At 36.3% G+C, this 21670-nt stretch overlaps 1 protein-coding gene across 4 annotated transcripts in view; it reads left to right on the top strand.

Moving 5' to 3' along the window:
• Positions 1–698: 698 nt before the first annotated feature.
• The window catches only part of IQCB1 (IQ motif containing B1), a 36075-nt gene continuing 15103 nt past the window's right edge, over positions 699–21670 (top strand). For 3 of the 4 annotated variants that reach the window (XM_041002919.1, XM_041002918.1, XM_041002917.1), the window contains exons 1-8: positions 699–811; positions 1013–1175; positions 2465–2594; positions 4151–4244; positions 9030–9129; positions 16605–16783; positions 18889–18998; positions 20126–20235. In XM_041002919.1, the coding sequence (XP_040858853.1) occupies positions 712–811; positions 1013–1175; positions 2465–2594; positions 4151–4244; positions 9030–9129; positions 16605–16783; positions 18889–18998; positions 20126–20235 (986 nt within the window). In that variant the 5' untranslated portion in view covers positions 699–711. The remainder of the gene's footprint in view (positions 812–1012; positions 1176–2464; positions 2595–4150; positions 4245–9029; positions 9130–16604; positions 16784–18888; positions 18999–20125; positions 20236–21670) is intronic. The other variant, XM_041002920.1, reaches the window with a different exon arrangement.

The following is a 21670-nucleotide window of genomic DNA, read 5'->3' as shown; positions in this document are numbered from 1 at the left end:
ACAGACCTTTTAAAGAATATCAGTCTGAGGGCCTGGCTTGATAGTGTAGCAGCTAAAATCCTCCCTTTGTACATGCCGGGATCCCATATTGGTGCTGGCACTATTCCCAGTAGTCCCACTTCCCATCCAGCTCCCTGACTGTGGCCTGGGAAAACAGTGGAGGACGGCCCAAAGCCTTGGGCCCCTGCACACCCATATGGGAGACCCATAAGAAGCTCCTGGCTCCTGGCTTTGGATTGGCTCAGCTCCAGCTGTTGGGGAGTGAACTATAGGATGGGAGATCTTTCTGTCTCGTCTCCTCTCTGTGTGTATCTGCCTTTCCAATAAAAATAAAGAAATCTTAAAGGAAAAAAGAAAAGAATATCAGTCTTAGCCCTGCCATGTCAGCTGTTTTCTGCACACTCAGTTTCCCTTACATGATTAAAGTAAGTTCTTATCCTGGAGTTGTACAGATTAGAGAGAATAAGTATGAAACTCCTAACTCTTGATACAGAGTAACTGATACCACTATAGTTATTATATGTGAGGTACAGGATCCAATATTCTTTTAGAATTACACAGATTGGGAAAAAAAAATCAGGATTTCCTAAAAAGTGATGAAAATCTACTCTTCTAAGGCAAGAAAATCTGTCTTCATTTATATTACAAACAGTATTTGGATAGTGAATGCTTTATTTTCTGGTTCTGTTAAAAATGTAGGTTGTATGAGAAATGAAGCCAACGGGTACAGACCCAAGGATTTTATTGTTAGCTGCTGAAGTTGCAAAAAGTCCTGAGCAAAATGTTCCTGTAATATTGTTGAAGTTAAAAGGTAAGAAAATAATTTTGTGAGTTGGTAACACTGTGTAAGTAATGATAGTTCAGTTTTTGGTACAATTTGTTAGTTATCCAGATAAATCTTTATACATGGTATAACAATGTCAGTATGTTATGTTTTAGTGATTTTTAATGATTACTCAACATATAAAAATACAAATAGCTCACAAAAACATCTTATTTCTCTTTACCTTAGAAATAATAAGTAACACCCCTCTAGGAAGCTCAGAATTGAAGAAAATCAAACAAGACATATATTGTTACGACCTCATTCAATATTGCCTCTTGATCCTCAGTCAAGACTGCTCTCGAATCCAGGGTGGTTGGACCACAGTTTCACAGCTTACCCAGATATTAAGGTAAAAATTAGGCAATAGATCTGCTTGTTCTTGAGGAATGTAGTAATCAGTGTGGTTTTTCAACATTTGCTCCTGTTTTTATTTGTGTGCCTAACTGGTGTTGGTAACCTACTCTGGTGATTTCGTTCTATTTTCCCTCCATGCAATGTTATTGTTCATATCTATTTGCAATGTCTAAAATTTCCCTCCCTAAGGATAATGATTATTTCTTTTGCTTACCAGATGTCTAATACAGTCTTTGTACACTGAGAAATATCTGAAGAAGTGAAGAAATTAAGGCACTGTGCTTGAGAAACTTACAGTAGAAATTGAGTGGCAATCATATGGGCAGTAAAATAGATGCTGCAGTAAAAGTATGATGAGAGAAGAGATATAAAAATCATTTTGTTAACACATCCTATCTATAAAATTTAGGAGTAGCAATTACTTTTTCACTTTCATGCTAAAAATTAATAGAATGAAAATATCACAGTCAGTTTTTAAAAGAAGGTAGACCAGATATTTTAAATGCCTAAGCTACTTCTTAATACCTGAGAGAATGCATTCAATCCCCAAATTTTAGCTTGCTTTTTCTTTTTTGTTTCTATTGTTGATTTCATTTCAAAAGAATTATTTGTTTTGACTTTAGATTCAGAGTTTTAGGGAGGTGGGGAGGGAGGGAAAAAGAGAAGAGGGGGGGCTTATTTCTCTGAATGAAATGCTACCCTTTAATGTATTTAATAATGTGCTCCTAAGTAAAGTTATGTTTTTATTGTTTTCTCTTTTCATGGTAAAGGATATTCAGATTTGTAGATCTTACAAGTGTGTCTATAAAAAAAAACAAGAGTGTAATTATTGAAAACTGGTATAAATTGGTATGAAATTAGAGCTTTTGATTTCTTTCTCTGCCCCTTGTGGACTAATCCTACCCTGGGAGAGGTATTTTTGCTACTGGAAATCTACAGTGCATGAGTTTATATAAATGATATTCATGAATTAAAGTTTGAAGGTATCCTATTTGTTTTAGAATGAATACAGCCAATTCATTCAAAATATGACTCGATTTTCTTTATTGTGTTCCTGAAGTACTTTGAAGTTTTCATGTCTTGTGAATACTGGACCTTACTAGTAAGGCCTACACTATAGTTTACTTCCCTAGAAAGTTGTTAGACCAGTTTTCCAACAGCAGTTATTGATTGGCCTGGCAACAAGCTGCATTCTAAATGTTCTCATCAAGATACAGTTTTGTATAAAAGTTTAAATAGTCAACTGAAATTTATAATGAACACAAATTTGCACTATTATTTCAGCCATTGCTGTGTGGGCTTGGAACCAGGAGAAGATGCAGAGGAATTTTATAAGGAAATACTTCCATCAGCTACAGAAACTTTTCTCATTTTGGGAAGACGATTGCAAACATGTTTTATCAATGCAGCTAAAGTATGTATCTATTTAGTATTTTGTGGACAAATGATTTTAATTTTCAGGGTTTCAGTTATAAGTGTTCTTACAGTTACCCAAAAATCAGCTCTGCATTTGAAAATTTTTCAATGGTAGTTAACTAAGTTTGCAGCTTCAACCATGAATACTTAGTCCATAGTATTTTCTTGAAACACGTTTTCTGCTTTAACTAGTAATAAAGAAAAATACATTCCCTGAGGCCAGAACCTTTTTGAGTGGCTCCAGTGGTGAATGTGAGGAAATGTCAATATTCTATTTGGTTTTTCAAATTTCTAAACTCAGACACAGAGAAACACACACACACACACACACACACACACACACACACACACACACACACAGCTAACATGAACAAACAGTGGCCTCAGGAATCGAATCAAAGCTTTCTTCTTGTTGTTGTCTTAAAGATTTATTGATTTGTTTGAAATGCAGAGTATCAGAAAGAGGGAGAGACAGAAAGACAGATATTCTATCCACTGGCTCTTCTATCCACTCCTCAAACAACCACATTAGCCAATGCTGGGCCAGGCTGAAGCCATAAACCAAGAACTCTTATCTAGGTCTCCCACATGGATAGCAGGGGCCTTTGTGTTTGGCCTGTGATCGATTGCTTTTCCAACTGCTTTACTAAGAAGTTGGATAGAAAGCTGGACAGCCAGGATTCAAACCAACATTCTGACGTGGGACGTTTGCATCCCAATTGGTGTTTTAACTTACTGCAGCACATCGGTGACTCCTATCTAATGGGCTTTTTAAGTAAAAGTATGAAATCAGAAGTGCAAGACTATCTTTTGAGGTTAATAACAGTGAAGAATTATCACCCCTTTTCTGATGTGTCCTTGGTTGAAAATGGCAAAGTCAGTTTACTGAACCATTTCTTATTTTGTTAGTTTGCTGACAGAAACTAACAAAAGTATGCCTTTCTACTCAAGTTGACATGCCCATAAATGACATAATTGCAAGTGGAGTCTGTGCTGCTTATTTACCATTGTGACACTCAAGACTGATTTCTCACTCTACTTTCCAGAAAAGAAGACTGGAAAAATTGTTTGTTAAATGAATGTTCACTGTGTGTCAGAACTGTGAGATAGTGAGTTCATAGTAGAGAGCTGAAAGACATGATCCCTGCCCCTAACAAGTCAGAGTGGAAACCAGAACTGAAATACACTATTAATAATAACCTTACATATATATGCTGCTATAGTGGTTTTCAACTTTGGCTTCATAACCAAATCACCACCTGACTTTGTGAAATCACAGATGTTCAGACTTTATCTTTGCAGATTCAGATTCAGTGCATTTGGATTAAACCATGTGTATTTACAAAGTTCCACAATTCGTTTTAATGCATAGCAATTATTAAGAAATCCTAGTTTTTAGTAGGCACTTTAACCAATGGTTTTAGAAATTTAGAAACCAAACCCATGTAATTACATCGTTTGTTTAATCGCTGGGTTCTAGAAACCAGCGAGTTTTTTTTTTTTTCTTATAAAAGCAAATTAAAAAAATTAAATTGGTTCGTCTTATATGTTAAGGGTGAAGAAAAAGATGAATTACTGCACAATTTCCAGATTTTGACTGATTCTCTTTTCTGGCTTGTGGGAGGCCATGTTCAACTTATACAGCATGGTAAGATAAAAGATTTTTTATAAAACTGATAGTTATTATATAATTAAATGTTAATAGTTCAGACTTTTTTTTTCTAAAAATAAATGCCTTATAAGCTGTACATAGAGCTACAGTGTGAAAAGGTTGAAATATATTTCAATAATGTTAAAATAACTCTGTAATTGTAAAAGCTTAATTCACAAACTGAGCCTTAAATAGCCAACATTGACAATATGAATAGTATATATAGCAAGTTAAGCCACTGCTTGTGTGGCCAGCAAACATATGGGCATCTGTTCAGGACCTACTGTTCCATATGCAGTCCAGCTCCCTGATGATGTGCCTGGCAAAGAAGTGGAAGATAACCCCAAATACTTGGATTCCTGTCACCCAGTGGGAGACACAGTCAGCCTTCAGGCTCCTGTCTTCGGCCTCTCTGCCGACTACAACCATCTGGGGAGTTAATTCATGCATAGGAGATCTCTCTTTCTCTGTTTTTCTCTTTATCCTTGTCACTGTGCCTTTCAAATAGCTAAATTTTTACATTTTAAATGTCATAGTATTCTAGACCTATTTTGAGAGAAATTCCTATATACAGTGTATGATTTAACTTACAGCCTATCCATCAAGTTAAGAGTAAGCGCCATATGATAATGTTTTATGTATTTCTGCTTAAATAGTCCTTTAAACTGGGAAACTTTAATACATTTGTTTCCTCAATGGAAAATTAATAGATAATTTATAAAAAGATTTATTTATTTTTATTGGAAAGGCAGATATATAGAGAAGAGAGACAGAGAGAAAGATCTTCCATTGATGATTTACTCACCAAATGGCCACAGTGTTTGAAGCTGAGCCAATCTGAAGCCAGGAGCCTGGAGCCTCTTCTGGGTCTCCCACACGGGTGCAGGGTCCCAAGGCTTTGGGCCGTCCTTGACTGCTTTCCCAGGCTGCAAGCAGGGAGCTGGATAGGAAGCAGGGCTACTGGGATTAGAGCCAGTGTCCGTATGGGATCCTGGTGCATATGCAAGATGCATAGCCACTAGGCTACTCTGTTGGGCCCAAGAATTAATTTTTAAAATACCATAATATCAGTGCCAACTCGGTGGCTCAAGAAACTAACCCTCATTCTGCAGCACCAGCATCCATATAGATGCCAGTTTTAGTCCCAGCTGCTCTACTTCAACCCAGCTCCCTGCTTATGACATGGAAGGCAGCAAAGGATGGCCCAAAGTCCTGGGTCCCTGCACCCACCTGGGAGACCTGGAAGTAGCTCCTGGCTTAGATTTGACTAAGCTTAGGCTGTGGGGCCAGTTTGGAAGTGAAACAGCAGGTGGATGATCTTTCTTTCTGTCTCTCTGTCTCTGTGTAATTCTGCTTTTCAAATAAAAATAAATCTTAAAAAAAAAAAGCTATAGTACCCAACTCTTACACTCTTATTTCCTGTTTTCCAAATGTAGTAAATTAATAAGAATAACAATCCTGGTTTGTTACACACAAATAGTTAAATAACATGCCTAATCACTTGCTTTTTAAAAAACATTATCTATTAATTTTGAAATAATTGTTTCATAATTAATTATGGAACAAATGTTATTCAAAGTTCCCAGTTTAAAGAATTATTTAACCAGAAATGTAAAGCAGTTATGATTATTGATATAAAACACTTAGTAAAAAGAGACAGAATACTTGGATAATTTAAAAAATATATTATATGTTTTTAAATATAGGAAATATAATAAAAGCAATGCTTCTTTAGTTAATCTGTCCACTTAAAATGTACACGAATGGGAACAGCGTTGTGACAGTGTGTTACATTGCTGGCCGCTTATGTTGACATCTTCCGGTACCATAGTGCTGGTCTGAGTCCTAGTCACTCTGTCTCTGGTCCAGCTCTCTGCTGACCAGATGGTGATGGTGACCCAGGTACCTGGGCCCCTTGCTACCCTTGTGGGAGACCAGGATGTAATTTCTGGCTCTAGGCTTCAGCTTGACCTGGACCTAGCTGTTGCAGCCATTTGGGGAGTAAACTAGTGAATAGAAGATCTCAATATTTCTTTATTTTGATCACTCTCTCTCATACACACACACACACACACACACACACACACACACATACACACACACGTGCGCTCTGTTTGTTTTTCAAATAAATAGATATTTTCTTAAAATATCTGGGATGGGAGGGGAAGAAGCCCTATACCTGCAAAATTGCCAAACGAGCAATAAATAAATACATAAACTTAAAATGCAATTGAAATTAAATTTTTAAAAAAATATCCAAGGGTTAACTTATGTTTGGGGTACCAACATCCCACATTGGAGGGCCTGGATTCAAGTCCGAACTCAGCTCCTCATTCCAGCTTCTTGCTAATAAATACCCCAAGAGGTTCAAGTAGCTAGGTCTTGCTACTCTTTTGGGAGGCCGAGATTGGCTTTTCTGCTCCTACCTTCAGCCTGGACAAACCTCAGCTCTGCAGGCATCCAAGGAGTAAAGCAGTAGGTGAGAGAGCTTTCTGTCTCTCACTCTGCCTCTCAGATAATTAAATCATGAAGTAGCTATGAAACTAAGTTCAACCATTAACAATTTTATATGCAAAATGTAAATAGTTACATGAAAGATGGCATTTCTAACAGCCTCTTTAAAATGAATCCCTTGGACAAATGACTGACTATAGGCTTGGGTTAGAAAGTATATGAGGTGGGCTTGAAATGTGTAGACTACTAGATACTACTAGAAGGGAAACAATCAAAATCTATTAGGAGTTCATAGAAAGGACCCTAAATAAAGGGTCTTCTTGCCAAATACAGGAAATTTGAAGATTTAAGACATGATAAGAGTAGAGTGAAAACGGTCAACAGTAGGGGTAAGCTAGGGAATCATCAAGATTGGTCATGAATTATCATTGTTAAGATTGTATATAATGTTATAGTGTCTAAAATATGCTTAAATTGTTCGTTATTAAGAGTTTAAATAAACAGGCACAGTGTTGGGTTTTGTTTAGGAGAATGGTAGCAGGAAGATAGAACTTACTATGTCAAGTTATCTGCCTACAGTTGAAAAGCAAAACAGGACTCTTCAAATTATTTACTATCGTTATGTATTCCAAGAAAGCATGAAAAATAGAATGGGGAGCTGATTGATGTAGTGGGCTACATTGCCATTTGCCGTGCTATTTCTAGTAGAAGTAGTGGTAACTCTGCTTCTAATAAGCTTCCTACTGATGTGCCTGGGAAACAGCAGATGATGGCCCCTGCCACCCATGTGGGAGACCCAAATGGAGTCACTGGCTCCTAGCTTTGGCCTGGCCAAGACACGGCTGTTGCAGGTGTTTGGGGAGTGTGCCATTAGTTCATGTGTCTGTCTACTCTATTCTCTGTTGCATTGCCTTTCCAAGAAAAAAAAAAAAACAGATCTATACAAAGGAATAAAATAGAATGAGTTTAGCAACTTATCTTAGTGTAAATTTTTACAGTATATAAAACAAAGCACACAATAATCTGCCAAATGACTTCAGTGAATCCAAAGTTAATTCAAGAGTTATTAATATTTTAAGTAGATAAAAATGGAAAATATGCTTCTTTCTAGCTACAGAGAAGATTTGTTTTGCTACTAAGGAAATAGAAATTAAAATAGAAATATTTAGTGATAGTGAGCTTGGTTTTCTAAGTTGTTACACATTTTTAAAATGTCATTAAGTGAAATATTAGACTTTAAAAGGAATGAAGAATGGGAGTTGAGTATGGGAGAGATGGAAATAGGAAAAGAGTAAGAGTAATGTACATAGAGCCAGCTGCTATCATAACTGGTATTAAAATTCCAGCTTGTTAATGGAGGAGGGAATAGATAATGACAATTGATTGAAAGTATGTCCTGTTCTAGGACATTCCACATTAGCACATGTAACAGCTATTGTTGCTGATTTTACAGATGAAAAATGCAGCTTCTGAGAGTTTAACATCTGAGGAAAAGATCCAATGCAAAGTCATAACAACTGCTTAGAACCTGAAAAATTCAACTAATGAAAGAAAAACATCTACTTAATATTTCATGATTATTTAAATGTTATATAACAAAATTAACTTTTCAAGAACTTGACAACTGATAATAGTCATATGTGGTGTGCTTTCTGTAATAGCCACAAGAAATGTGATTTTGTTTACTGAAATTCATAGCTAGAAAAAGGAATTCAAGCTTTAGTTTTTATTATATTTACAATTTAAAGAGAGAAGTAATAAATTCTTAGCTTGGCATTTATGGGAGTTGTCTGATCCCATCTATGTACAAAAACAGGATGACATTTATAACTGTTTAAAATTGCTTGTCTTAAAATACCGTTTAAGTTATAGGTTATTTGAGACCTAGAAGTTTAGGAGAAAGGGTCACACTTTGATTTGGTTTTAAAGGAACAGAATCCTGTTTTTTAAAATTTGTTTTTATTGGAAAGGCTGATTTACACAGGTTAGAGGCAGAAATAAAAATCTTCCATCTGTTGATTCTCTCCTCAAATGGCTGCAACAGGCAGAGGTGAGCCTATCGGAAGCCAGGAACCAGGAACTTCTTCCTGGTCTCCCACATGGGCACAGAGTCCCGAGGCTGTGGGTTCTACTCTGCTGCTTCCCTAGGCCATAAGCAGGAAGCTGAAGGGGAAATGAAGCGGCTAGGACATGAACTAGCACCAGTTTGGGATCTCAACATTGCAAGGGGAGGATTATCCAGTTGAGCTATTATGCCGGGCCCGAGAATCCCATTTCTGTTATCATAGAATCTTTGCTTTAATCTCCCTCCTTTTTTTCTTCCTTTAGTACTACAAAGTGATCATTTCTTACATTTACTGCAAACTGACAATGTTCAAATTGGAGCTACACTTATGACTCTGCTACAGAATATGCTACTGATCAACAGGTGACTTGGTTTAATGAAATGTTGATGATTTTTAAAATTTTGATCAAAAGCATTATCAATTTTACTCTTACTTTGCAAAAAATCAATTGTATGTAACTTTTCCATGACACAAAACCTGTATCACTAGTGTCTTTAACAAAACATTAATATAGATATTATAAAAGACTAGACATTTATTATCAACTTGATAGCTTAGTAAGATTTTGAGTAGAATCTCATGTGAAGGAGAATATTTTGATCATAATAAAAAGTGTTTTGTCACATATTTTACTAATAAGTATCAAGCTCAGTATTGTGATAAAGATAATACTTAAAGTACAATATTTGTGCAGAAAGTTAAAATAATTCATTCTTTCAATTCAGAATGAATATGCATTTATTAAGCAGTTACTGCATGCCAAGTGTTGTATCTGTCATTGTATTTACAAAATTAAATAATACGTAAACCTTATCTGCCAGGATCATATGGTGAAGTAGGAAGGGGACACATGAATGTAACTGTAGCGTATTGCACGGTATGTTGAAATTATCCCCCAAGCTGAGGGGTGATGGCTTCCTGGAGAAGGCAACAGCCCATAAAATATTTAAGGATGATAAATTAGCCAAGGAGTACTGGGGAAAAGCAGTATTTCCAGGTAAAGGTAACAAAATATGCAAAAGCACAGAGGTAAAAAATTAGGAATAATTCATTGTTGGATTTAACATTCAGAATCAGAAACTAGCAAGTAATGAAAATCTTAGATATGCTGTGTTAAGGAAACTTTGATCTTGTTGACAGTGCGAACCAATGATTGTATTTCAATTTTGTTACTCAGTGACTCTTCAAGAAATATTTAAGGGAAAACAAGTCTAGACAAAAGCGGCAGTTAGAGTAAAAAGACACAGTAATACAAAGGAAGTAAAGAAACCTTGGCTCTGGGCACTGGTTCTTGGGGAATGAGTTGAAAAATAGTGAATTAAAATTATCAAGACTTCACCTCTAGTTGAGATGGAATAAAAAAATAAAATGTAACACATCAGTTTTCAGGTAACTAAGCATTATTCATTGAAAGAGAGACAAAGAAAAAGAAATAAGCCAGATAAACCTCACAATTGCCTTGTGCTGTTGGGATTTATCAGTCAGCCTCAGTTTTAGAGATAAAGCCAAAAATTTGGGGGGAAATAAGATCACTTTGCTCACAAGGAGTGTTAGAAGACAGAGCTACACAGATTTCCAGATTCTGCTCAAGGTTCCTTCAGCTATGCAGTATTCATACCCAGGTAAATGCGAGGAAACTACACAATACCAAGGAAAACAAGAATCTCAAAAGATTAAAAGGAGTTTACTGAGGCTGAGGGATAGTGTTTGTTTCTGACAAACAAGAAAACCTCATAAATAACTTGCCATCGGGTAGGGTGTTCAAGAATTTACTAAAGTAATAGAGAACATCTGGACTACCCAGCCAAATTATGAAAGGCCTGAGGAGTAAACATTTAGTACAGTGGTAAGATGCCAGCTAAGATACCTGAGTCCCTTATCAGATTACCTGATTCCTGGCTCTGGCTTCTAACTCCGGCTTCATGCCAAAATAAACCAGGGCAGGTAGCAGGAATGGCTCTCCAGACTGGGTTCCTCCCACCTACAAAGGCCCTTGATTGAGCAGCTAGCTCCTGTCAGCTCAGCCCAACCTGGGCTGTTGTGGGCCTCTGGTGAGAGAGCCAGCAGAACAGAGTGTGTACATAAACATACACTTGCGAAATAAATGTTTAAAAAACACAAGCCCCCCCAATGGATCAGATTGTTTCCAAACTACCAGCACTTTGAAATCTTCATTTTTGTAGAGTATGCAAATCGTGGGAATTCAACATACTTTGATTTACCTTTAATAAGAAAAATAATTTCCTTGTGCTTTCATAGAATATTTGCTTTGATCATTGTTTTTTTTTTCCTTTTCCTTTTTTTTTTTTTTACAGGGTAATTGTTTCTTACATTAACTAAAAAATTAAATCATACTTTACTGCCCAAAGAAATGGCTTGGTCCTATAAAATATTGCTTAATTTGTTTTTCTGTCAGCCCCAACAAAATAAAACTGATGATATCTTGCATGAAATCAAATGCCAGGCATATAAAAAAAAAAGAGGAAAACAAGACATAAAATGACAACAAGCCTGCTGATCATATGATATGTATGTTAGAATTAGCCAAGGACATTAGGGCAGTAATATACTTTATATACTCCAAAAGTTGGATAGGGGCTTGTATGATATATAATTAATTTGAGCTACAGTGTCTGAAAATACACTGGATAGGAATAATAGTAAATTAATTTTACAGAAGATTAGTGGCTTTTAAGATGTCAGTAGAACTGCAAAATCAAACAGAAAAGTGAATTTTTTAAAAAAGGAAAGAAGAATCTTGAACTGCGAGCAAGATCAAAAGCCCTTATGTAAGTATAGAGTGCCTAAAGAGATAGTATGAGTAGGGAAAAAATTGAAGTAATGACAGTTTTTCCAAATTTGATGATAACTACAAACATGCAGATTGAAGAATCTTGTTTGGCCCCAAGGAAAATAAAAACAAAGAAAAAAGTCTGCTTTAAGGCAAAAATAAAGTATGCAAACCATAATGACTAGGACATTTTAGAAGAAACCAAAAGAAAACCTTTGTACAGAGACAGAGTGAAAATAAAGATGACAATTTTCTCATCAGGAAAATGCAGGCAGAAGACAACTGAAAAACACCTTTAAAATTGAGAAAGAAAAAAAAAATGTGCTAAAATTTTATATACAGTGAAAATATATTTCAAAAACAAAATACTTTTTCAGAAATCAGCAGTAGTGTCTCTTCCTTCAGCTTGGGTGGTGGGAGGAGTGGCAGCAGTCTGCCAGCCACGCTGTGGGGAGGCTGTCAGCACACGGTGGCCTGCAGGCACCCGACACATGCCCTCCTGCCACCCAGGTGCCCAAGAGGAGATTGGTTAAGATGGTTGGCTAAACCTGCTCCTGCAAAAGTGGGAATGAATCACAAAATGACTGCCCAGAAGGGTAAGTTCTTGGACGTAAGATTCCAGACAAAAGGAAGAAGAGGGGCAAAGGGAAAGGAGGAACAAAGAGAAAACCAGTCTAGGTGACTGACCAAGAAACTAGAAAACATTTAACTTCAGAAAATGGAGAAACTGAAAATGAGGGGAGTTCAGCCTCTGAGGAAGCAGCAGAGAAAGAAGGCAAGTCTTTAATATCATACATTGCATCTTACAGTTGTTCCTGTCTCCCTGCTTGTACAATATAGAGGGTAACATTTTTATGGAGGGAAACCTACTGTTTTTTTAGGTGTAAATCATTTGTTGGTTGTTTTACTTTTGGTATAACCAGAAACTAGTGGAATATTGCATTATGGAAGCCTTTGACCTGTGTCTCCACTTAACATTCCTTAGATGGGGGCAAGGGAATATATGTCAAAATAGAAGCATGCTGAGTGGCGATTTAGAGTCAAAGTTGTACGTTTTATGTCTTGAATATTTACACTTGTTTCTCCCATATTGTGTGGTAGAATTCCTACAGAAAACCACTCCTTATTGCTATGTCAGAATTATGCATTCTATAGTGTTTTTGGTTGTGGCAGTACATTTCACATACTTTTGTTAATGTGCCATAAAGAATTGACAAATTGAATGTGTCATGTATATGATATTGAGTTGTGAGTTGAGGGGATTTATGTGTAATAGCCACATTTAAAGATAATGGTACTTGGTATCCTATTAAGGAAGAGTTACCTCCAAATTTAAATCTGCAAAGTCCCTGGAACAACTTAAAAAAATGACAATACTTATTGTTTAGATTAGGTATATGCGTAAGAGTTTCATGTAAATTGAAATGTCTGTGTACTATTTCTCAACACTAATAAAATATCAGTTATGAACAATGACAGAAATCACAGTAGATGACACTATAAAAAATGTAAGGAAGTATTTCAGTTAGAAGGGGAATGGAACTGTCAAAGTAATGAAAGATAGCAAAAATGGTGGTTAAATAAATAAATATATAGTTATTTTACCAATTGTACTGGGATAATATATGTGCAAAAGAAACATGTTTGGGGGCTTATAACACATGCACCCATAAAATATTATTAGCAGCAGTATAAAACTTGGAGGAAAGAAATGGGAATGCATTATTATAAGATTGTTGCACTCTATATGACATAGTGTAATATTTCTCAAAGTAGGTTAATAGGGGGAAATATATACTGTAACCCTTAAAATAGTCAAGAGGATAATAAAGAATTACTGCTAATAAGACAAAAGAAGTAGAAATGAACATAAAAATAATAATTTGTGGAACTGGCACAATGGCTCAATTGGCTAATCCTCCACCAGCAGCACTGGCATCCATATGGTTCTAATCTCAACTGGTCCACTTTCCATTCAATTCCCTGCACATGGCCTGGGAGAGGAAAGATGGCCCACAACCTTGGGACCTGCATCTATGTGGGAAACCAGGAAGAAACTCCTGGCTCGTGACTTCAAATCAGCTTAGCTTTAACCATTGTGACTATTTGGGGAGTGAATCAGCAAATGGAAGATCTTTTTGTTTCTCCTGCTTGCTGTAAATCTGCCATTCCAATAAAAATAAATAAATTTTTAAAAAATATTTAAGAAAACAATCTGAAATAAGGCAGTAAAACATACATAATGAAGCCAGAAGCAAGTGGTAAATTTATAATTATATTAGATGCAAATACTTGGAAAATCCAAATTAAAGACAGAAGCAGAAAACTATTTGTAACCTACCACGAATGTACTTTAAATATAAAGAGAAATAAAACAATAGCAAATATGTTATGACTAGATAAGAAAGCTAGAGTGCCAGTGTTATTATCAAATTTCAAAGCAAGGATTATTACCAATGATAAAAATGCTTATTTTGTAATCATTAAGAATTGAATTTATGTTTTTTAGTCTAATAGTTTCCAAATACATGGGTAAAAGTTAATAAAATTGCAAAGAGAAATAAATCCTCAGTTAACATGGGAGGTGTCAAATGTGCTTGTCTCAATAATTGATAGAATAATTAAATGAAGAATTATTATGACTACAGAAGATTTCAAGAACAGTATCACCCTCCTTATATGTTAGATGGTTGTAAAGAAAATATAATTTCTTCCAGCACAGAGAACTCCAAGTCTGCACAGCTTATTCATTGATAAATTCTACTGATCTTTTAGTGAAGCAATAACATTCATAAAGAAACTAATAGAAAATTGAAGAGGAAGAAATGCTTCCCAACTCAGTCTGTGAAGTTAGCATTTTACTTTAGTACCAAAACCAAAGACACTATGCGAAAATAATCATCAATACATTTATTAACATACATGCAAACATTACAGGCAAAATATTAGCAAGTCAAATATAGCAATTCATTAAAAAGTGCATGAGGAGTTAGATTTATCTCAGGGATTCAGGACTGGTTTATAATGAAAGTCAATCAGTGTAGCTCATGTTAAATTGGAAAGAAACTGCATCAATAGGATGAAATATTTTGACAAAAGCAAGTACCTGTTCTTTTGCTTTTAATTTTTAAAGATTTTCAGCAAAATAATGAGAATACCTATTCAGCATAATGAAGGCAATCTAATAAAAACTGACTACTATTATACTTGATGATAAAATTCTGTTGTCTTTCCCCATAAGATCAGAAACAAGACAAGGATATCCACTCTTAGCCACTTCTATTTTTCACATTTTACTAGAATTACTAGCTAGTAAGAGGAAATTTAACCTCCCCACCCCCCCCAAAAAAGTAACAGAAAAAAATAAGTAAAGCTTTCTGTATTTTGTCATGATACTATCATCCATGTAGAATATCTGACAAATTACACAAATGATCTTCTAAATCTAAGTTTAGTAAGATTTTTTTTTGAGAGACAAAATCAGTATAAAAATATGTATTAAGGAGCCGGTGGTGGCTAAGCTTCTACCTGGGGTGCCAGCATTCCTTAGGAGTGCCAGTTCTTGCTCTACTGCTTCAATTCTTGTTCAGCTCCTTGTTTATGGCCTGGGAAAGCAGTGGAGGATGACTCAGGTCCTGGAGTCCTTGCACCCACTTGGGAAGCACAGAAGAAGCTCCTGGCCCCTGGCTTCAAATCAGCTCAGCTCAGACCTTTGCAGCCATTTGGAAAGTAAACCCAAAGATCTCTCTCCTCTCAGTAATTTTGCCTTCCAAGTAAAAATTAAATTAATCTTGGGGGTTGGTGTGATGGCTCAACTGGCTAATCCTCATCCTTGGAGCACCAGCATCCCATGTGGGTGCTAGTTTGTGTCCCTGTTACTCCATTTCCCTTCCAGCTCCCTGCTTATGGCGTCAGAAAGCAGTAGAGGATGGCCCAGCATCCTGCAGGAAAAAATGGAAGAAAGCTCCTGGCTTCAGATTAGCTCAGTTCCAGCCATTGCAGCCATTTGCAGAGTGAACCAGCGGGTTGGAAGATCTTTCTTCCTGTTTCTCCTTTTTGCTATAAATTTGCTTTTTCCAATAAAAATAAATAAATGTTTCAAAAAATAAATCTTTATAGAATCTTTATACCAATGCTTTAACACTCATAATTTTTAAAATTAGCTGTAATTTACAATGGCATAGATAATATACAAAGTACAGGTAAAGATTGGGATTTTCATATTCAATATAATAGTAGTATAATTAAATGTAGTACTGGAAAGCACATCCATAGTCAGCAGGGAATTAGAGGGAGCTAGGGAGGAGACATGTCCTTGAAACGTGATGAATGTATTTCTTTTGTTTCTGATGGTCTAACACATTAAAGCAATCAAATTATATGTATTAAGTATGTTATATAGCAATCATATTGTAATGAAGCTATTAAAATTAAAAAGGTCTTAGCATTTTCCTATTTTCTAATTTTTTAAAGATTTATTTATTTTTATTGCAAAGGCAGATAAACAGAGAGGAGGAGAAACAGAAAGAAAGATCTTTCATCCTTTGATTCAATCCCGATGCAGCTGCAACGGCTAGAGCTGAGCCAATCAGAAGCCAGGAGCCAGGAGCCTCTTCCGGGTCTCCCACGCTGGTGCAGGGTCCCAAAGCTTTGGGCCATCCTCAACTGCTTTCCCAGGCCACAGGCAGGGAGCTGGAAGGGAAGCGGGGCTGCCGGGATTAGAACCGGCGCCCATATGGGATCCCGGGCGTGCAAGGCGAGGACCTTTAACCACTTGCGCCACCGCGCCGGGCCATGATTGCAAGTTTCTATGAAGAGATGGCCTTTTGTCAAGTTTTCCATTACCTGGCATGACATCTTGCACACAGTAGAAACTCAGTAAATATTGCTTACTTAATATGATACATTTTTAGAACCAAGCTATATGTTTAAAACTTGATTATCTTCTTGGATTAAGCCATAGTCAGACAGTAGATTAGTCCATTTTTTAAAATTAGTTGTGATACCTGTGCATCAATTAGTAATGTACGTTTTTTTTCCTGTTAGTGGTGATTTACTCAAAATAGAAGGAAAAATCCTGCATTCAATTTTGGATGAAGTTGTCTTCAAGCTATTATCAACCTCTAGTCCAGTCATAAGAAGCACAGCTACAAAACTCCTACTGTTGATGGTTGAATCTCATCAGGAAATCTTGGTTTTACTGAGACTAAGCGCCAGCTATAAAGGTAACACATTCTTTTCCTGAGATTCTCAAAAATAAAATTGACATTAATGACTAATGAAACATAAAATTTTTTTATTTGAAATATTAGTAATGGCAATTCAGGAAATGTTTAATCAGGTTATCTTCATGTCTCAAAAAAATGGCATGTGGTCCTTTGTTGATTAGACTACAATAAATATTTACCTCCTCTCTGACAAAATGGGTTCAGTAACCTTATGAGGCTTAATTTTAGTAGATAAATTAGAACTGTACAGAGCAATTGATAGCCCCTTTGGTTTTTATATTAATACATTATTCTTCAACCAATATACTACCTTTCTAAAAGAAAAAAAAAAGGCTCTCTGCCTAAAAACATGTAAATGGAAAAGTCAGAAATTTTAAAGACAAAGAGCTCCTATTCCCTGGTTTACTCTAAATCCTTGTATCCACCAAGGCTTTGAGCTGAGTCTTCCTTGTGCGAGTCTACACTGGTGGAAAGTTGGAATTGGGAGTAGAGCTGGCATTGCAAGATACAGGCATTTTAACAAGTTTCTTAAACACCTGGTCAAAATGCTGGCCCCCAAAGTCAGAAATTTGGTAATAAAAGCACTCAGTGAATTACTATTTACTGTTAATATCCCAATAGAATAGTTTTTACTTACTTATTACATGGCAAACAAAGTTCTACATATATCTTACATGTAATAATATGTCATCTTGGAGCCAGCACTGTGTTGTCGTGAATTAAGCTGCATCTGAAATACTGGCATCCTCCATGAGCACTGGTTTGAGTTCTGCCCACTCCACTTCTGTCCAGGTACCTAAAAAATGTGCTTGGTAAATCCGCAAAAAATGACTCTTTGGCCCCTACCACCCATTCTGGAAACTTGGATGAAGTAACAAGCTACTGACTTTGGCCTGGTCCAGCCTTGGCTTATTTACAGCCATTTGGGAAAGGAACTTAGAGATGGAATAAATTTCTCTCTTCCTCTCTCTCTGTAGCTGTGGCTTTCAAATAAATAAAAAGAGGCATGGAGAAATGAAGCAATTTGCCCAAGATTAATCAGTGTATTTTTTTAATGTTTATTTTCATTTCATTCAAAAGGAAAGCAGATGAAAACAGATCTTTCACCCACTGTTTTATTCCCGAGGGGCTTGTAACAGTCAGTTGATGGGCCTGGCTGAAGCCAAGAGCCTGGACCTGGACCTGATGTGGATCCTTCCGACTGTTGAACCATCACCTGTCACTTCCTGGGTGTATGTCAGCTACATGCTGAAACTGGAAGCAAAACTGAGCCGAGAACTAGACACTTTGATATGAGATGTGAATATCTGCTGTTAGAAATGAGGCAAAGAAAGTGATGGAAGCATTAGTCTGGGTGATTTTGTATCAGATACACATTTTTCAAATCTATAGTCAGATTCCTATAGAAATGTAAGTGTCCCTCAAAGTTCATTATAAAGAAATTTTACTTTACTCCTTATTCAATAACAACTTAAGTTTCTAAAGATATGTTATAATTATTAATATTGCTGTATTTCTGTGAACTTGAAGAGACTATGGGTTTTTTAAGAAGTTCATGGAAAGATGTGTTTTATGAAGAAAGCAATGCATGGACTTAAATCATGTTTTGTACCATAATAAACATCTTTTAGTCTCATTTTCTTGTAAACTTTTGAAGTAGTATATAAAATATGAAAAAGATTCATGTAGTGTTTTCCCCTCTTGCACACTGCTATTTTACCTTATTTGTATTAAATATTTTCATGATAATATGTCATACCAACATTTTCTATGTGTACTACTCTGTGTTTTTTACTATTCTGTGTTATTTGAGGATGCAAATGCAGTATCTTACTGTTATAGAACTTCTGTATTTTCTCAAGAACCCATTGATTTGCCCCAAGTTATATTTTAACTATATATTTTATGTAGTAATAACTTTTTAAATTAATAATTACAACCAGCTTAAATGCTTCCATGGGAAGATATGTATTGGCTATGGATCCATGATAATTTTTCTTGTAAAGATATTCCATTTAAGGTGTTTATATTCAAGGAGAACACCTAATTAATGTCTGAGTTACTATTACTAATAATTGTATCATTTTTTCATTGTATTTCAGGACTCAGAAGCTTACTTCACAAACAGGAAACTGGGACAGAGTTTGGTCAACAACTTAGTAAGCTTGTTGATCTTTTAAGCCCGAAGATCTGTAAGAATGTGGAAGAACAGGTATTAAGTTATAAAAATGATTTATGTGACATTCATTAACTTACTGCAGTAAATTTCAATATTTCTTAAATATTCCATAGTTTCTATTAAACTTTAAGAACGCTTCCTAAAATCTAGGAATCTTTCAAATTTTCTTTTACCATTTAGCCTACCTTTAATTTCAGTCTCCTTTTTATACTGATTAATAGATATCATCAAATTTTTCTAGAATTTTTTCATGAATTCCACACCTCTGACATTTATGTTTTTTTTCAAAAAAAAAGTAAAATTTTAGCAAACTGTATGTATGATTACCCATGGTTACTCTTGCCATTTTAAGATAAAACAGTAAATCTCTTTCCATCCATGCAAGGAATTTTATTAATAAAAATTGTTTATTAGTTTGAAGAAGCAAGTTATTGAACTAAACTTCTCTGGCATACTCGGAATGGTGTCTCCAGATAATGTATTTCAATCAGTACAAGCAAATAGCTTTTTGATTCCCAGGTGAAAACCTAAATACTGAAAATATACTTAAATGTAAAATAGTTAAGGTTTTTTTTTAATACATATCCAAAATTCCAAGTCAAAGTGATCATAAATTTGAAATAGAAGCAAGAACCATGAAAAGAAGTACGTATAGGAAGAAAGAGAGAATCTGGAGAAAAGAGAATACAGTTAAGGAGTCACAAGTCATAGTAGTATCAAAACTGTCATGTGCAGGAGAGACGCAAGACAGCATACCAGGTGCTTTCGGAACTAAATAGCTTTGAACAACCACCCAGAAAGAATCCCAGAGCTTGCAGTCTGACTCTAATCAGGTTGTATAATTAAATAAAAGCATTAACATGATAGCCTAGAATTATGAATGGTTATAATGAACTATGAAAACTTTGACATGGGAAATGAAATTAGGAGAAATTTGGAGTTGACTAGACAGTTTCTTTACTATGTTCAGACATTACCTGAAACTAACACACCTCCTCAGGGAAGAGAAGTTTAGTGTTCTTAGTCCTTCTCTGTGCAAGGCCTATTAAGTTCATGCTGCCTTCTGCCCATCTTGTTAAGAGTCGGGGATTAATACTTGACCTGGCCTGTTTATTTTTAGAGGTCAGCTTTTAAAAATTATTTCTGACATTTAATTTCAGAAACTACATCAAGCAGCGTGCTTGATTCAAGCTTATTGGAAGGGTTACCAAACTAGAAAGAGATTGAAGAAGCTTCCATCTGCTGTGATTGCTTTGCAGAGGAGTTTCAGGTAAAAACAACAACAAAAATGACTGAGGATAATTGGAGGGCCCTGCTATAGTACAATTAATTTTGATTTACTTTGTTTTCTAATATGTTTCTCTCTCTTATTTTCATTCTAATTTTTCTATGTTTCTGAATGTGGATCCCCTTAGTAACAAGATGGACTTTCAGAGCAAGGAGACATACTATAAGATGTGTCAAACATCACAGGCTTATTCACTCTCGGTGGCTTCCCCCATCCTGTTTGGTGTGTGCTTGCTTGAATATATGCTTGATTGCAAGCATCCATTTCTCTCATGGCGTTTGTTCAAGTGACCGGGCTCAGTGTTTGCGACACTGAGCCACTCCTTTCTATTGCATTCTTAGCTTGCATTTTACTTGTACCTCCATGCTCTGTGGACTTCCTTTTTGCTGTACTAACCTGCATGCTCAGATCATTTCTAAAACCCAATTTTCTGACAGATGAAATGTTGTAGTAGTGTAGTTTTAATTATTATCATGTTTCTCATGCTTATAGTATTTTTAAAATATTGATGATGCAATATTAGATATTTTTGCCTATATTCAGTTAGAAGTCTGAAACAAGAGACTGTGAATAAATTAAGGATACTGGTAGAATCAAGATGGCGGGATAGGGTAAGGGCACATTTAATCAGACGGAGAAACATTTAATCAGGATGAAGCAGAGAGGACATATTTCAGGGAATAGGAAAGGACAGAACAACAGCAGAGGGGTACCTGGAGACTGACAGACACAGGAAAGCAGCAGACACAATTGTGTGGTGTTGCAGTGTATGATACTCCAGCACAGCAATCTGAACTCCAACAGCAGCCGGAACTCTGCCAGCAACCAGGTGGGAAGGAACTTTCACTGGGAGCTTGGGAGGTGAACCCAGACAAAATACTGTCCGTCCTGCTGGTCCATTTGATTTGACCAGGAGCAGAGACAGAGCAGCAAATCTCAGGCAGTGCGAGAACAGAGTGAATTTCATAGCCTAGTCAGCCCCTTAGAGCTGAATTGGGCGCCATTTTGCATAAGGAGAAAAGGGCAAGGGAAAGGACGGAGCATGCTCTGAGCAGGGAGTGAGCTCATTTCTGACTCAGTGAACTGCAACGACGTGGCATTCTACGGGTTCCATCTGGGGCAAGTCTGGGTAGCCCTCGGATCAGACGGCCAGCAGATCAAGAACTGTTGTGGTAGCACGTCGGGCGCCATTTTGCGCACTGTGGCAATGGCTTTGGGACTGGAGGGGACAACAGAGAACTGTGCCTGTGCTGAGCTCGCGAGAGCTTGCTGAGGTCCCGCAGGAAAATAATACCGACTGTGACATTGTACCAGTCAAAATAGGTCCGTGTGGCACCCAGACCTAACGTCCAACAGGTTCTGACAAGATCAGCGCCACCAACAACCTAACTAGATAGGACACCTGGTGTCTCTCTAA

The sequence above is a fragment of the Ochotona curzoniae genome, unplaced genomic scaffold (assembly GCF_017591425.1).
Source record: "Ochotona curzoniae isolate NIBS_2020 unplaced genomic scaffold, NIBS_Ocur_1.0 scaffold_2587, whole genome shotgun sequence".
Lineage (NCBI taxonomy): Eukaryota > Metazoa > Chordata > Mammalia > Lagomorpha > Ochotonidae > Ochotona > Ochotona curzoniae.
Note: the sequence above shows the minus strand (reverse complement) of the source record. Positions and strands in the feature narration are given on the sequence as shown.